The 18,007-nt window shown below is 41.4% G+C and overlaps 1 protein-coding gene across 1 annotated transcript in view; it reads left to right on the top strand.

Moving 5' to 3' along the window:
• The window catches only part of DOCK11 (dedicator of cytokinesis 11), a 120,807-nt gene extending 117,804 nt beyond the window's left edge, over window positions 1–3,003 (top strand). Inside the window, exon 53 of the mRNA XM_054996040.1 lies at window positions 2,538–3,003. Coding sequence (XP_054852015.1) covers window positions 2,538–2,657 — 120 coding nt within the window. The 3' untranslated portion in view covers window positions 2,658–3,003. The remainder of the gene's footprint in view (window positions 1–2,537) is intronic.
• Window positions 3,004–18,007: the final 15,004 nt, after the last annotated feature.

Raw genomic sequence — 18,007 nt, 5'->3', positions numbered from 1 at the left:
CTGTTCCCAGCAAACTAAGAGGCATAGTAGCTGGCCGTTATGTGAAGTCATATACCACCAAGAATTAAGACATTCACAGAAGAGGGATTTGTTCATATCTTTAACTGTAATGGGAGAGGAGCTGCAGGCATGGTTTGAAGCAACCCAAATTAGCTCCACCTCAAATTAAGAAAGGAACATTTTCCCCTGTCCATTTCACTTGCTTGTGTGTGTGTGTCTATGAATTGCATGGTGTGTAGAAACTCAGTAAAAAGACAGAGTATTTCAGGCTTCTGTTCATTAGATGTGGGTGCTGGCATTAGCTGCAGCCTGTTCTGCAGATTTTTTCTCCCTGCAAATATGTAAGCTTTCCAGTAGGAGTCCAGAGCCGAACTAGACATTAGTTCTCCATGGACCCAACTTGTGTTCCCTGCAGCCACACAGCAGCTTCAGGGAATGGCTTCTTTAAAAAAATGCAGAGCCCAAATAGGCTCAGAATTCCACCAGGACGTGAGGAAGGGCTCCTGTCTTCCAAAAAGCTAGTTTTCTGCATGAAAACTGTGTGTTAGTGGGAGCTATTTCCCAGTTTTTGCTGCATGCACAAAGAAACTGAGGAAATAACACCCTCAAGCATTGTTTTGGCTGGAAAATAGCTTGGGGAGACACGGGAGTCCTTGGTTGTTGTGGATTTTCTGGGCTGTATCGCCGTGGTCTTGGCATTGTAGTTCCTGACGTTTCGCCAGCAGCTGTGACAGGCATCTTCAGAGGTGAAAAAAGTATCTACTTTCGTTCTCAGTGTACTATTCCTTGAAAGGTAGTTCCAAAATGGCATCCACCCACTGTGGACTGATTAAAAATATAAACCTGAAGTTGTATAGCCTGCTGTTGAGCCTCTGCGGAGATGTGGCAGAGACATTTAAGTGGAAGGATACATGGGGTGCAATCTGAGTTCTCCTGCACAAAACCTGTTGAAACAAAGAGGAGCTGTGCTTTCATGTGCTGGCTGACTGATAAGAAAGTGTTTGCGTCAGTTTATAGCAGCTGCAGCACTAACAGTTGAGGCTACATGGACCAGTGTATGCCTCCATGCAGCAGCCCTGAGTTAAACACCAGAACACTCTTCAAACCTTCAAGATCAGAAAAGGGGGGAAATGCCATGACTAGCTCTAGCATTTCTTTTGATAGAGGCTTCACTAAGTATGAAGATACAGTAATGTCTTCATGCCAAGAGAGTTTGACTAGATTGGGGTTTTCCCACACGGTACACATGGGTATCATGGCACCTGCAGGCATTTCTCCAAGCACCCACTATGTGCTTCAGGAAAGTAGGTGGGGGCATTGTAAAGGCTGAACAGTTTTGTGTGCTTTATCCTCCCTTTCCACTCTTGGCAGGTTTCCATAGGGGCTCAATCATGTTGGGAAGTGGGTTTTTCCCTGCTACCCCACTGCATCATGGTGCATTTGTGCACCTCCTGGGGTTCACCTAGCTTTTTTCTGATCTATCTCAAAGATGCTTGGCTCCAAAGTTTTCAGTAAGATCACAGTATAACCTGGATGGCTACCATGTTGCTGGGAACGTTCAGATTTTCCTGCCCACATGGCAGCCATTTTCCCTGACATTGTTCTTGCAGCAGCCATTTCCTCCCAACCACCGCTGGGGGTTTTGTTTGTTTCATTTTCACATTTATATAAATATACCATTGTAACAATAAGTATAACAGGTTCTGTGAATTTCCAGATTTCATTTTTTTCAAAAAGCAAGTCTTTAGCCTCTTCCGTTGCAGAGATGTAAGGAGAAAGACTTATCTCCACAGGGGAAAGGGCTAGGGACTTGCTTTTTTAAATTGAAACTTGGGAATCCACAAAACCTGCTGCAGTTGTAGTTATTATAGTATGAAATTGATATGTTTTTTTTAAAAAAACCTGGAAACGTCCCAGAAACCTAGAGGATGGATGCTGACCTGGGCAGGGAAACCGCAGCAGAAACCGCCATGTGAAAGCTCTGTTGCTGCTATGATGTCTTGGCTGTGTGTGTTATCCACTCTTCCTCCCCTTAATGTTCTGTTTCATCCCCATTCCCCCTTTGGTTATCTTCTGTGCGTGCTGTTCCTCCTTTGGCTTCTTTTTTGGTCTGTGTTTGTGTTTCCCATCCCCCTTCCTCTTTTGTGTATACGTGTGTTTGGTTTCGCCTCCTGTGGCAGCCATTTTGTAGCAGCAGCCCCCACCCTGCTACGAAATTCCAAAGGTGCCTGCAGGCTCAAAAAAGTTGGAGACCCCTGGACTAAATGATCTACCAAATCACATGTAGCACTGAGTAGATATAGTCAACTGTTTCTCTTTCTTGTAAGCTACTTGAAACATTTGAAGCTACCATGATTGCTAAACAATTTCTCTTTCCTGTTTTTGTTTGTTTTTTTTAATGCTGCCTTTGCAATAACAGCTTTGAAGACAAGGTTGGGTAACATCATGGTACATTTCCATCTTGTTGTCAAAATAACTTTGTTACTGAGAAAATGAGAGCATTTTGCTTAATTTGCCATCTTGGCTTTTTGTTCTAGATCTACCAAGAAGACACAATCCATTCTTCATGGATACACAACACCTTACATGTGTTCTGTGCCATAAGTGGAACATCAGGGGATGGCTATGGCTCAATCCGATCTACTCCTGACCTGTAAAGAGACTTAAAAGTAACTTGATATTTTACAGCTCTTTCTCAGGAACACTTTCAGCTTGACCTGGAAGCTGTCAGCAGTCAAATACATGACTAGTATATACACTCAGTATTTTTTTTTGCAAAGCAGAGTCAACAGACTTTTAAACAGGGTATTGCTTATTACGTAAAGCAACTACAACCATGGAAGTGCCTCTCCCGGCTTTCTTTTGTATCATTTGCATTGTTAAATCTATGCAAGATGCCAAAAGGCACTTATCAGATGATGATGTACTGAGGAATGAACTTTAAATCGGTACCATGTAAAAGTTGTACAATGGAATATAATAAAAGGTAAAACCATTTTGTAAATAAGTGGTTGGTTGTAGTATGTAAAATTCAATAGAGGGTATGTTCCCTGTGCCAAAAGAAAAATGTCCAGTTTCTGCATCCAGAAAACAAAACATTTTTAAAACAGATGTTAGCATTTACTTATTCTGCCTACAATAGATTCTGCTGACCAGAGGGATACTGGGAGCTCACTGCTTGATTCCTGGAGATCTTGGACTTCCTTGATTACAGAGGGCTTGTTCTTCCCCTTTGGTTCTCCTGCCTACCCCCCAGTCCATGAATAGAAAGCCTTGAAGAGGCTTTGATGGTTTTGTCTTCATCTGAAAAGGCTTTTGGATCAAATATAAGGATTCTTTAGAAAGTGAATGCATGAAGGGGGAAACTGCCTCTTCTGTCCATTGGGGCGGTTTGTCATGGGCGTTTCCTCGTGAGTTATGGAATGGTGTCTCATACTTCCCCCCCCCCAATTAAAAAGTGACTCCAGAGAAATTTAATTAAAATGTTTCTATCACAACTCTCTTCCAAAGAACCTGGTGGGTTATGATAAAACCCAAAAAACAGACAACAAAACTTAAAACATACAAACCAGACTAAAAATAAATGCAGCTTTTGTGCTTTATTTATACCTGAGATGCATCATCTAGGAATTCCAAGATTACCAAATTTGTTTCAGCCCAAAAGGAAGAGAGAATGCTACAGTCGGCTACTTCTTTACTTTCAGATCACCTTATTTCTTTTTACACAGAACTGCAGAAAACATGGCTTGAAATTGAAAGGAAAAGGGGGTGTGGGTATGAGCCAAGATTTGCACTTTCTAGTGCCCTGGTAGTTTAAATCAGATCATTGGTACTTCTAGCCCAGTATGGTTTACTGTGACTGGCAGCGGCTCTCCTACATCTCAGGGAAAGAAAAGCCCCAGCCCTGTGATCTGTTAAACTGGAGATTGTACCTGGAGTACCAGGGGTCCCCAATGTAGTTTCTGTGGATGTCATGGAACCTGCTGATACGGTTGCTGGAACCCACCAAGAATTTATAGAATGTGGGTGGGGCCATATGGGCTTTTACCCAACAGGGCTTATGATTGGCTGAGATCTGATAGATTGTGCAGATTTTTAACAACATAGCTTTGCCAATGGCAGCCACCCCAGCACAAGGATCTTCACTGAGTGACTGAAGGTAAGCTGTGTATATAAAAGAAAATATTTTTAAAGGTTGAAGAGTTACTATTAGAGTTATGCATAAACTCACCCCTTGAAATTTTGTGGTTAGCTCCACCTCCCGAGGCAGCCATTTTGTAGTTGTGTCCCCCACCCTGCATTAGAGCTCCAAAGCTGCTCACAGCCTTAGAAAGGTTGAGGACTATGCACAAAAATCAGGAGATGTGTCCTTATGACTCTTCTCCAGGTTGTATTTGCAAAACAATCACTATGCTGATGTGTTTGAATGCTGGTAGCAGCTTTGTAAATTAAAGTGCCAACATTTTTAAGTGCCAAAAGTTGATTTAACTATCTTCTGAGTTAGTGAAACACAGCCTCTTCCCACATATTTGGTGGCCTCCCAGTCACTTTCCCTTTCAAATCAAGAACATCCCACTCAATCAATTATCCCCATAAACTCCTAAAGTTTTCTTTCCCAACCCAGTACTCTCACCCTTTATTTATTGAAAACTTTTCTGCAGCTCCCTCTCAACCAAAAAGCATATCAACATGGTTTCCAAAAAGCGGTTTAAAAATATCAAGTCTAACACATACTAGCAGCAGCGAATAACCTGTTTAAAAGAGCAAAAGGCAGCAGAGAATGAGTTGGATCCAGCCAGCTTTTCCACTAGTGAAAAATGGAGGTGGGGGTTCCCTCTGACTATCCAAAAGGCTACGCTGTGGACACAAGCCTTTCGGGGCCTGAGACTGCAGCAAGGAGGAGAATTGGGTGAGATTGAATGAAAAAGCTGTCTGGATCCAATCTAATACCTATTGCATTTTTATCCTGTCCTCATGTCCTCCCTCTAAGGAGCACATGATGGTGTGCAGAGTTCTGGTTTTTTTCTTCACAAGTAGGTAGGCCCAAGGTCATCCAGTAAGAGGACTCGTCTACATGTAACATTGAATTCAGTGAACAGAATTCCCCCTAGTTTTTGCAGGGGGAGGGGTGGGGGTTAAATCACATATTTGGGATCTGATTTGGATTGGGACTACAGGGTGGTGGTGGTAGTAACAGCCTTTCAGCTGGGGGTTCCATTAAAGGAAGTCTTGGCTACAACAAACCCAGGGAGCCAGGTTTCAAACAGCGAAACTGGGTCGAATCCACATTCACCCATTACCCGCATGTTTATCGGATATCTTCCGTTTGCCTCCAATCCGCGATTTTTTCCTCTTCGTTCACATCCCTGCTTCCAATCCGTCTTTCTCGCGCGTCCCTCCGGTCACACGGCCGCTCGAAAACTGCTTTTTTGGGCGGGACCTTTTTTTCCCCGCCCGTTTTTTAAAAAAAATTTTGAGCACACTTTTCCGTTATTTCGATCTTGCCTTATAAAGAAACATCATTGAAGATAATGATGCCTCTCTTTCCCCCACTGACAGCACTGATGGCTCTCTCCCATTTCTTTTTTGGAAATTTGGAAGCATGTGGGAAGCTTTCATGGGCATTTCCTATGCAGGACAGTTCAGTGCCTGAATTTTACTGAAGTTTCACTTCCTTGAAGTGTCATTATTTTGATATTTCATAATTTCGATATTGGAGGTTGAAGGACTCAACCCTCACTTCCTTCCCTGCACAGCCTTCAGGCAAGAGTCTGCGTGAGTTTGTCTATGAAAAGGGATTGTCATAGTGTCTGTGTGAATGATAAATGTTGCTAAATCCCCAACTAGAATCCATGGGGTGCGGTCTGCTGATGTCATACTTGCACAATATGGTTCTCTTAGACTAGTTGTGTCTGCCACCCCTAACCACTAGACCACACTGGCTCCAACAACTAACAGCAGCAAGATAAATGTGTTAATAAACAAGAGAGCAGAAGGAAGAAGTAGCAAAGTGCAAACATCAAATAAACTACAGCAGAGGTTTTTTAAAGTTACAGAACAGTCATCTCAAATATTAAAAGCACTGCAAATCCAAATGATACATCAGACTCAACAAAAAGCAACACGAGTAAACGGAAAAAATAACTTTTAAGATGGCAGTAAAAACTAAGCAGACTAGATAGTTGTAAGGAGAATTTTCCACTTCTGAGGTGCCATCACAGAGAACACCCTCTAGTGCCTCCCTCCATATATCAGACGATAGGGGCACAAAAAGCAGGGCCTTTGAAGATTTGGGGCAAATAAATATAGGAGCAGGTACCCTGGCCTCAGATCTTGTCGCGCTTGTTTAATGTAGAGCCCTAGTTTTCAGCCTTTGACACTGGCATGAGAGCAGCTGCTAGGAGAAATGCAAGCTTCTTTCAGACTTCTCCGTGACTCGGGTTTTGGGGTGGGGGGAAAGCTGCCTCTATGATACTTGGTTTGTCAAGAAAAGGAAGCTTGCAAATTGACCTCCTCTGTGCTCTTTTATTTTAGAACTTTGGGGGAGGGGGGTTGAAACCTGAAGCACTACTTGTTTGCTTTTTCTGTTTGAGCACTATTTGATCTATGAAAAAATGAAGCTTCTCCCAGCACAAGAACACAATAAAAAAGAGCTTTCTCTGTTGATGTACTGCCTGCCACACAACAAATGCTACCCTATTCCACCCCCTAAGAAGAGTCTGATGAAATTGTTCATATGAGTTGATGATTTCCTTCTGGCATTCTAAATGCATTATGTGGAATCACCCCTCCCCTTGTGGGTTTACACTGCTAAAGCAAATTAGAATGGAGGGCCCTAGCCCCTCCCCCATTGTTGCAATCTATGTATGATTAGTGCCAAGAGACACCTAATCCCCCATGTGTATAAAGCCTTTAGCAGAAATAATTCATAGCTGAGGAACTGAATGTCATCGATACAGAGATAACACCCACCTATAGCTTATATCTCTCTACCCAAATCCCCTAGTGATGCCATACAAGTCTTGAGTCGCTGCCTGGCTGCTGTGGTCAAATGGCTAAAAGTGAACAAATTGAAATGGAACCCAGACAAGATGGAAATGATGCTGGCTGGGAAGATGGAGTTCTTGAAGAACATTGCACTTCCCGCTTTCAATGGAGTTCAGTTGACTCTTGCTGATTCAGTTATACTAGATTGAGCGTTGCTGTTGAAAAAGCAACTTAATACAGTTACAAAAAAACACTTTCTCCCAACTCAGTATAGCCCAGAGGACAGCCCCCTACCATGACACAGCTGATTTGGCCACCTAGATCCATGCCACAGTAACATCGAGACTAGACTACTGCAACGCACTCTATATTGGTCACTCCTCAAAGAACTCGGAGACTCCAGTTGGTGCAGAATGCTGCTTAGTTATTATTAGGATCTAGGCAGAGCATGTATATTACTCCCATTCTGCAGTCACTCGATTGGCTGTCCGTAAGTTACTAGGCTCAACAAGGTTTTGGCTATCACATACAAAGCCCTTCATGGCCTTGGTCCTTTATATTTGCAGGGCCACCTCTTCCTATGCTCCGCCACGGCAGCTTTACTCACCTAAGCAGGACCTTCTGCAGGTATCCCCTTGCGAATGGGCAAAATCAATTATTTCCCATATACATACATTCTCTGTAGTGCCCCCACCCACCTTATGAAATGGGCTACCTGTGAGCCTCCACTCTCCTGGCTTCCCGCAAACTATGCAAAACTGAATTATTCTGAAGGGTTTTTTTACACTGGTAACATAGGTGTACTGTAAGGAAACAGTTCAAAAAGAGGCTTTGGTAAAAGGACGGACTGTAGACTCTGCTACTGCGTACTGTCTGTTGCTATTGTGCTCCTATTGTGTAATTCCTGCATTGTTTAACATGTCATTTTTATTGCTTATCTTTAGTTTTTTGGCTCTGTTTTCAAATGTCTGTCTGTGTTCAGATTAGTGATATCCAAACCCTATTGCATTGTTAAATCAATATCCCAGCCATTTATCATTTGTCTTACACTGTATAATTTACCTTGAGTCTCAGTGAGAAAGGCAAACTATAAATAATGTTAATAATAATAAACAATAATAACAATATCTGTGGACAACTTACTGGACACTGACTATTACTATAAAAAAATAAGTGGGCACATATTTTGTTAAGAATCCATTAAGGCACAAAAACCCTTGTTCAAACAAAAGGGTTATTGAATGGAGTGATAACATTCCTGTAGGTGTGGTGTACATGCTAAAAAACAGACACAAATGTTTTTAAAATATATTGTGTTTTTGCCATTTAATCTTTTTATACTGTTAAGGCAATCATCCCATTGAATGACTAAGTGTTTACAGGGATTTATGGAAAATCCATTGTAGCCTGCTACATCTGGGTGTTGTTCCGCGATTCATGTGAACTCCCTCCAGTGTCTGCCAATCTGTCTTCTCAGCTGCTCTCACTGATTGGATATAAAACAAAACTTGTGTGCCCTGCTGTAACAGATGTCTGTGCTTTGCCTTTGCACATACATGACTATGACCATCAACAGCCATCCAGCAGAGGGGAGGCAGGAAGCAGTGGAGCAAACAGCAAGGTTTCTTTTCTCCCCAGTCTCTCAGTATTTGCGCCTCGCCTCATCATCACTTTTTCATAGATAGGTAAAATAGGGCTCTTTTTCTCATACAGAGACTTTCTGAAGATTCCACCCTGTAAACAGGTGGAATCAGTAATTGCCCATTCCCACACATTCTCTGTGATGGCTCCCCTGTTACGGAATAATCTGCCCAAAGCTATTAGGAAGGCCCCTGCACTTCTATTGTTTTGCAAAATGTACAAAGTAAGGATTATTCGGAAGGGCATTCTTGTAGAGGATTAGCTGTGATGCAATGGATCAGCTCAGCAGGTGACCTCTATTAGGTATATTGTGGTGTTTTTTCCTTCCACACCTTCAACCCCAGGCCCACTGCATTATGTTGTTTCACAAGAATCCTTGCTAGTACACTCAAATGTTATATTTTGTAATTTGCTTGCTTCATTTTACTAGGAATCTTTGCCATTAGGATCAAATTTTATCATTCAAGTGTTATATTTTGTGATCAGCTTATTGCCTGAATACTTCTACAGTAAGTTGTAATCCACCTCGAGTCCCAGTGAGAAACATGGACTATACATGAAATCAAATAAATAAATAAATATAGAGTTCTGTAATACAAAACGTGAAGGAAATTAAAAGGTTGGGGTTGGTTATGGCTGGGTTTTTTTGCTCTAAGGCTAAGAAGAGCTATGATTTCCTGGCAGAAATGAATCAGTTCCTTTCTACACCACCTCTGGCTTTTAACACATCAGAAATTACTGAAATTACTCAATTTCAGTGGGTTTAGGAACAGCGGTACTTTTACTTGCTGCTGGGGAATCTTTGCCCTCATTCTAAAAATAAAACTCACTGGGAGATAAGATACTGTAAGGAAACGTGACCACTAACCCACGGTGTTTGCACATCCATGTCAAAGTCTGTAGGTTCTCTAGATATGGTCACAACCACCAACACCTCACTGGTCTGTGAGAGATCTTAACCATAAACTTCCGAGGACAAAATGTAAGGATAAACTAAACTTTTCACATTTACAACACAGATAACAACTGAGATAACTACAATCGAAGTCAATGAACAACAAATTTGTGATAAGTACAGTTAGGTTACAATTCAAAGACACTAACCCAGAAGGAAGGCCCATTAGTATCAACTAGATTTAGCTCCAAGTTAACTTCCTAACTTTATTTAAAATATTTGTATCTTGCCCTTCCTACTTAGCCCAAGATGGCTTACAGATATGACTATAGGCCAAGTAATAGAGTTAAAACAATGTTTGTCACACTCTTATCTTTCCTTTCCTCCAAGGAGCTCAGGGTGGTGGATATGATTCCCCCTCCTCCATTTTATCCTCATAGTAACCTTTTGAAGGTTTTAAGACTGGTCCACTATCAACAAGCAAGTTTAACAGCTGAGTGAGGATTTGAACCCAGGTCTCACACCACCTAGTCTGACACAGGAACCACTAAACCACACTGGCTAAACTATCAAAATTCACAAAATTTCCAAAAAAGCAACACCAAATGATCACCTGCTGGAAAAGTTAAGATAAAAAAAATATTAAAAACCTATCCCTTGCAACTGAAAGAGTTCTGGCAAAACTTGCAAAAGACCATCCATACTAGTATTTTCCTCTGGTAATCTGCTCCATAATACCAAGTTAGCAAGTGGGAGAACCTGAGAACAGAAAGAGGCAGAATGAACATTTGCACAAAGCAGGGAAACCACAACAATAAACTTCCACAAGAAGTATAATTAGTTCAGGGCACCAGTATGTTCCAAGATGGTTTATAAGTTTTATCCGTTGTGCTACCAATATGTACTGAAACTTTCATTTCTTACTGGATTTTACAAATGTGGAGAAATGCTCTTCCACCCAAGAATCCACAATGTCCATGAGCAGGAACCTCCTAGAAACTGTTGCTGGCAAAAAGAAGGAGCCTAAAGGAAAGAGCCGTCAAGCTCCAACCACAGAGCCCTCTGTGGGACAGAGAGGGGAACAGGCAAATTGATAGAATGGAAGCTGTTCCCTTGGAACAGAAAGGAATAGTAAACTCATGGGGGGTGGGGAGTAAGATAGATGTCATTTAAACTCAGGACATGAGAAAGAAACTCTCTCCCTTCTGTAGTTCCTGTCTTGAGAGCACAAGTCATGAAGGGCTAAGCTTTTCTTAGGAACACCATCTCATCCATATGGCCAGGGACAATGGAAAGAAGAACCAACCATGAAAATTAAGGTACTAGCTGAACTTTAAACTATTGCAACTTCAAGTAAAGCTAGCCTGTACTAATTAAACATTGTTTAGTATAGGTTTTGAGGAAAAGGAAAGAGGACTGTGCATTTTCTCCTTTTCTTTGTTTCCTTGCTCAGCCTGAATGCTTGAAGAGAGCATGTGTAATCTTGTGATTCATTTATTAAGCTCTCTTATATTTTGAATGCTCTAAGCCTGATTTCTTAAAAAAACACCACATATATCCAGTCTTGCTACCCGAAGTGCTGCAGTGGGGTGGGGCAGCACATAAGCTGGCCACCCCCATAGCATGCTAGCTTGAAATTGTGAACTTGTGAGATCTCCCTCATGTTGACTTGCAGGAGCATAGCAAGAGGTGTGGCAGTGAAGCCTATAAACGACAATACAGATGCTAGATGTACAACTCTGTTTAGGAGGAGATACTCTCAGATTCAGCAGGGATGGCAGCAGGAATTGTTTCTGGCACCCCTGGGGAGTGACAGGAAGAGGGGGCACCACCGAGCAACGACTTGAGACAGCCATTTTTTTCCTGACCTCCAATGGGCCACCTAAAAGCAATGGGAGGGGATTGTAAGGCTGTTCCTTCACAGTAAACATCAGTACTATCTCTTTAACCATATGTCCAAGGCAATTAGCATTAGACAAGTATTTAACATAAGGAAAATGACTAATATTTCTTTAAAAGTACAAAAAACACTGGCAAATAAACAATAGTCAATAGTTGATCAGGGACAAGTCTCCTTGAGTGAATAATATAAAAGTGAATAATATAAAAAAGGTAATAGAAAAGTGCCTGGCCGGGGCGGGCAGAAACTGTGTTGTAGAGTTTCTTCCCTAGAGAGCCTTGCTAAGCAAGTTCTCTTAGAGCAGAACCACAAGTGATAAAAGGCACAGATTGGACACTTGCCAGCTTCCCTCAAGTTTTGATGGGAAATGTAGGCAGCTTGGCGGAATGTTGGACAAGTGACAGTTGAAAAATCCATTGGACGGCAGTCGGAGAGAGAAGCTGCAAGACCAGGATGCCTACATTTCCCATCAAAACTTGAGGGAAGCTGACTAGTGTCCAACCTGTGCCTTTTGTCGCTTGTGGTTCTGCTCTTAGTGTCTTCAGAAGGCTTGATCTTTCTTTTTAGGAAGGTCTTTTAGGGTCTGGTCCTGGTTCTCTAACCATTTCTAAAACCTTGTTGTAGTAAGTGGAACATTTCTTTTAATGGCTTGCATTTTAATGTTCACTGCTTGCTTTTAAATAGTATGGGTGTTGTCTTATAGTTGTAAACTACAATAAGGTCTCTTTGGATTATAGGGGTTGGGATATGCGTTTACTGTTGTTTAAAATATGTAAAATAAATGGGATAGGAGAGATCACACACACACACCAAATATTACCTTTGCTTCTCAATTTACACATAAAATAAGCAATGGAAAAGAATGCAGACAAATGCAGTAAGCTAGCTGTTGAGGTAGTAGCAGAAGAGCTAGTAGGAGGTTGGCTTCAGCTAGTTGTCACATACAAACGGAAGAGAAGGTGTTGCAATTATTATTCTTGGGCATGATTTGATTCCAGCAATGTTCAGTTAACAATTGTAACAGTTACTGGCAAATGTGTCCACAGCTCTTTGAAAGAGAACAAGTCAAACACTTCGCAGATTAGGGACATGTACATTTGTACTAAACAAAAGGAAGGTGGACAGTAACCTTTTCCTCAGAAGTGTGTGCTTAACCTATAGGCTTGATTTTTCTCCTATATTTTACATGGCATGAATAGCACAAGGTAGGTTCCAATGAGCTGGTAAAACAAAGTCGCAATAATGTTTTCACATTATTGTTGAACATCAACAATAATGTGAAAACATATTTAACAATCAGATATAATTGTCGAAGGCTTTCACGGCCGGAGAATGATGGTTGTTGTGGGTTTTCCGGGCTGTACTGCCGTGGTCTTGGCATTGTAGTTCCTGACGTTTCGCCAGCAGCTGTGACTGGCATCTTCAGAGGTGTAGCACCAAAAGACAGAGATCTCTCAGTGTCTCTGTCTTTTGGTGCTACACCTCTGAAGATGCCAGCCACAGCTGCTGGCGAAACGTCAGGAACTACAATGCCAAGACCACGGCAATACAGCCTGGAAAACCCACAACAACAATCAGATATAACTTCAACGTTGTCAAGGTACAATAGTTTAAATTACTGAGACCTAATCACTTTCCTCACGTGATGTTTATTTTGTCAAATAACAATCTGCAAGCTAGCTTGAGAGCCAGTTTGGTGTAGGGGTTAAGAGTGTGGGACTCTAATCTGGAGAGCAGGGTTTGATTCCCCACTCCTCCACTTGAAGCCAGCTGGGCTAGTCACAGCTGGGCTAGTCACAGCTCTCTAGAGTTCTCTCAGCCCCACCCACCTCACAGGGTGTTTTGCTGTGAGGATAATAATAACATACTTTTTAAACTGCTCTGAGTGGGCATTAAAATATCCTGAAGGGTGGTATATAAATCAAATGGTATTATTATTATTAAGTAATAGCAAACAGTATTGTTCTTTCTTTAGGGTCAGCACAGATAAATCATGTCCCACTCATCTTTAAACAGGTGACATACATGTCTTTTCTGGGGAAACTGCTTGCTCCAAGTGCCTGTGTGAATATGAGGGCAGGGTAAATTTTAGCCCACCAACCTACAACAGAAAAAAGGACCAGGCACCTTCCCAGCATGCTCATCCTCTAATGTATGAGGACTGTATCTGAGATCAAAGAGAGAAGAAAACAGAAAAATAAAAATTAAACAAATATTAGAGTTCTAAAGATGGAAAAGAAGACATCAAAGAAAATCAAGAAAAAATGTACAAGCTGTGAAGAAGATTTTGTTTCCTTGTTTTCTTTCTTGATGACATGGTCATCAAATGCTGATTACTGATAAAGTGGAACTAAAGCATACATAATTCAGACAAGCATTCTAGCCACTGAAGGCTTTTAACATTCACATTTCAAATTGATTAAAATAGGAACTGCTTTAAGCTGCATGCAAGAAAGCACCCTAACTGTGTACACCATCCTGTTTGGAAGTAGTTTCATATATTTATTTTCATATGTGCATGCATGTACCAGGGAGCTGCAGCCAACTGCAACAGCCTTTCCTCATGTACACATAGTGGATCAAGCACATGTAGCATTCTGACATGATGCTGTATGCTATGTACACCCCTTAATCTGAAAAGTGTGAGGCAACCTGGAGCCCTCTGGTGATATGGAACCACTTTTTGCTCCTTTTCTTATTTAATTAGTGTTATGGTATTTGCCAAAAAGAGTACAAATCTAGAATTTTGTGGTCAGGTTGTGTAATGGTATTTTAGGAGTCTCTGAAAGGGAAGGAGTGCAGTACAGTATCTTTGTTTCATTAAAGAACAGGAAAGGTTTTGATTATGAAAAAAATATATTTTATTGATACTCTCGCCTTTTGCCCCAATGGGGACCCAAAACAGCTTCTCCTCACCATTTTATCCTCACAACAATCCTGTGAGTTAGGTTAGGCTGAGTGTGCGACTGGCTCAAGGTTACCTAGCAAGATTCCATGGCAGTGTGGGGATTTGAACCTGGGTCGCCCGAATCTGAGTTTATAGAAGCCAGGGCTTTTTTTTTCTGGGAAAAGAGGTGGTGGAACTCAGTAGGTTGCCCTCAGAGAAAATGGTCACATGGCTGGTGGCCCCGCCTCCTGATCTCCAGACAGAGGGGAGTTTAGAGTGCCATTTTCAAGAGGTTCCGGAACTCCGTTCCCCCGCGTTCCCCCTGAAAAAAAGCCCTGATAGAAGCCATCTACTACAGGGTGTCATCAGATTCCATGATTCCGGAGCTTTACTTAGAAAGCATTTTTGCCAGCAAGGGAGGTAGAGCAATTTATTTTATCAAATTTATACCTCTCCCTCCCCGTAAATGGGCTCAGGGATCTGGGGAGGATAGCAAAGCTTCTCAGGAGTGAAGGATCATGTTGGATAACATTTCCTCCAATATTTGCCTAAGGAAAATATCAGGTTTCACAACAAAATAAACAATGGGCGTACAATTTAGCAGTGAACGAATGACTGAGCAGTGGTCTATTGGTTTGGGTAATGTGCTTTACACAAGAATGTTTGAAAATCTCTTCTTGCAGTAAAAATATTAATCTTTAAAATCCAGAAGTCACATATTCATATCTAATGATAGTCAATGTATATTTTTGTTTTGTCTTACAACTTCTTAATCCCCACAATATGACTTTGAGACACTGTTAGCTTTCTCATCAAGGAACACATGAAGCAACTTTTGATGACAACAACAAAAGGAGAGAAAAAACACAACTCTGCAGAAGAAGGGAAACCAGAGAGGTTGGAACAAAAAAGTGTACTAAATATAACTTCAAATGTAATACAAATGAATAAAACACCAGTATATAATTTAATCAAACAAGCTAAAGACTTAAGAGCTGTCGTCTGACAAAAAGAACCTATCTGGTCATGCTTTTCGGCTGGTAAGCCCCCCCCAGAAAGAAAGGAAGGAAGAAAAATAAAACAGGACTGTTTTTCCCCTTGGCATTCCCCCCTCTGCACCATTTTGTTCATTTATTGGCTTGTTTTGAATTTTCCTTTGGCTTTTGTATGCTCATATGTGCATTGCAACTATTGGGGGGTGGGGGTGGCCCTAGCTACTCTGCAGACTTGGACCATGAAGTTTGAATAGTGACCAGGCAAGCCCTTCTGGTTCCTGAGATGTGCCTGGGAGTCACAGGGCTGACATGCTTTGTACAGGAGTAACAGAAATCACAGGTAGAGCATAACAGTTCATCTCCAACAGTTTCCCCCTTGATTGCCTCAGAACAAGTTCCTAGGAAGCCCACATTGCTGCAAGATTTTCAAAAGGAAATGCCCCCCGCCCCCGCTCATGGCAAGCCCTTCTCAACCTACCTGCCTATTTATGCTAGGATAAACCATCCACAAAGGGCCACAAAACTCTTGCATGGCTTGACTTATAATTTGGGGCTTGCTCATGCTCTTGAGATCTGCTTTCAGTATGTTTTGAATAAATTCATACTGACCCTAGAGGCTGATCTCAGTATTTTCTATCTGTAAAACATACTCAATATTTTGCAGAAATCCCTAGCAGTAGCACGCTGCACATGTTCAAAAGTTATCTATCCTTACACTGATCTTTTTAAAAAAAGTTTTTTTGTCCCATAACTATTATGTTCTAAAGTTGTTTAAAATAATCATTTTCAGTGGAAAACAGTCATGCTCAGAGGCACTTAGCCTGAAGAGTCAGGATTCTTGAAAACAAAAGATGGCAACCTTATAAAGGTTCTGGTAGCACATATTTTAAGCTTGAAGGAGCAAAATATCTTGAGATGTTCCTGTTAAATTATTTGCAAGAGGCTTTTTGCTTGTGTGGAAAGGAAAAACACATCAAGAATACTGTGAGAAGTGCAAAACCCTGAGAGACTAAACTGGAGAAAAATTTAATGCTGGATTTAGTTTGTGCCATGCTCACCAAAAATCAAACTTTGGCATATGTTGGCATGTTTTCAGTGCCAAAGTTCAACCCTAGAACATTTGAAGGATGAATTGCAGTGCCCCGAAGTAGGTGTAGAGGGTGAGTAACTGTTGAGAATTTCCACATATACAGGATTGGGAGAGCAGCTTCCATTCCAGTGGGTCACACATCCAGATAGGCTGGCATCATTTTAATTAATTAATTAAGCACTGTGTTGAGGGGGATTACAAGCTGGAGATGAACCTGAAGGCCCTTCCACAGAAAGGATTGCATGGCATTGGTATTATCAACTTCTCCAGAAACTCGTGGAGTTTTGTGGCATTTGCAGGCTAATATTGCGGACAACAGGCTTTGGGAAGTTCTGAGGTTGCATGTTTTAGTTTGTCATGGGGCTGTTGTTGCTGTACAGAATTGTACGGAGGCTTAAAGAGGGTTATGTATTAAGGCTGGATGATATGCAGAATTCTGGGATGTCAGTTTGGCAATGTATTCCTGAGAGGATGGTGGTATGGCTTGTTTTTGAAAACTTGTGCTGAAGCTTTAGATGAGGTGCCTTAAAGTCCCGTGTCAAGCTCAGGGCCGCCTAGAGGTTTAAGGGATCTGGGGCAGATGTGGTGCTGCCCCCATACTAGTAGGCAAAATAACTAATTTTAACTTCTTTCATACTGGTTAAAAATGGTATGTATCTACTTAAGCCTTAATTTTGTATCCATTTCACATACAACTATATAAAATATCTAACTCAGTGTACTTGTTGACACATGCCACCATGTCATCTTGCATTAGTGTCATCTTACCCTGTAATATACTATTTCCTCTTAATGAAAATTTTCAAACCAAATTCCAAAAATTCTGGTGAGTAATTTAACAAGGCTAAGGCAAAGGTCAATGATACATACAGGAACTGAGGCAGAGACTCTCTTGCTTTATGAGGAGCAGGTTCTGGGGCAAAATATCCTATTTTCCTCCCCCTTCTGAGCTGATGCCACCGAATTCAACAAATCTCAGCCAGTTAATCAAACAGGTTGTCAGTGATTTCTCAATTAAGTTTGCAAATATCTGTGTACAAGCAACATGCATAATTGTGAAGAAAAACCATACTTTCCTTGCCTTTACATTCTACAATGACAGTTTTTACAATGGTCAGCATTAATATTTTCAAAACAAATTTTGTGCACCTATTTACTTGATCAAATAGGTGAATTGACTGGACACTGCGTCCCTCAAACTGAAGAATGTTGACTTTTGCATGCTGAAGAGGATCTCTACACAAAGGGGACAGGCACAAAGATGAGCTTATTACTGATACTGTTTTATTATTGTGAGGGCATCGCCTCCATATTTCTCCCAAGGAGAGGAGTCAGTCAGAGGTCAAGCCTTGCTAAAACCACACTCTTTACACTTCTCCCTACATGTATCTTGTGTTTGATGAAATGAGCACCACTGACTCAAGAACGTGTATGCTCGAATAAATTCTTCCAAGTTTCTCAAAGGTGGTTTAAGAAAGCACAAGGAAAACAGAAAGGCGACAAATAGAAAATAAGGGCAGGAGGAAAGTCTGAGAAAAACAATTGCATTTTGGCACCCAAACCAAACCTCAGCATGAACAGCCTCCCATTTTATTTCCCCATACTTCTGTCT

The sequence above is a fragment of the Eublepharis macularius genome, chromosome 13 (genome assembly GCF_028583425.1).
Source record: "Eublepharis macularius isolate TG4126 chromosome 13, MPM_Emac_v1.0, whole genome shotgun sequence".
In the NCBI taxonomy this organism is placed as follows: domain Eukaryota; kingdom Metazoa; phylum Chordata; class Lepidosauria; order Squamata; family Eublepharidae; genus Eublepharis; species Eublepharis macularius.
The sequence above is the reverse complement of the archived record's forward strand: the minus strand, read 5'-3'. Positions and strand labels throughout refer to the sequence as shown.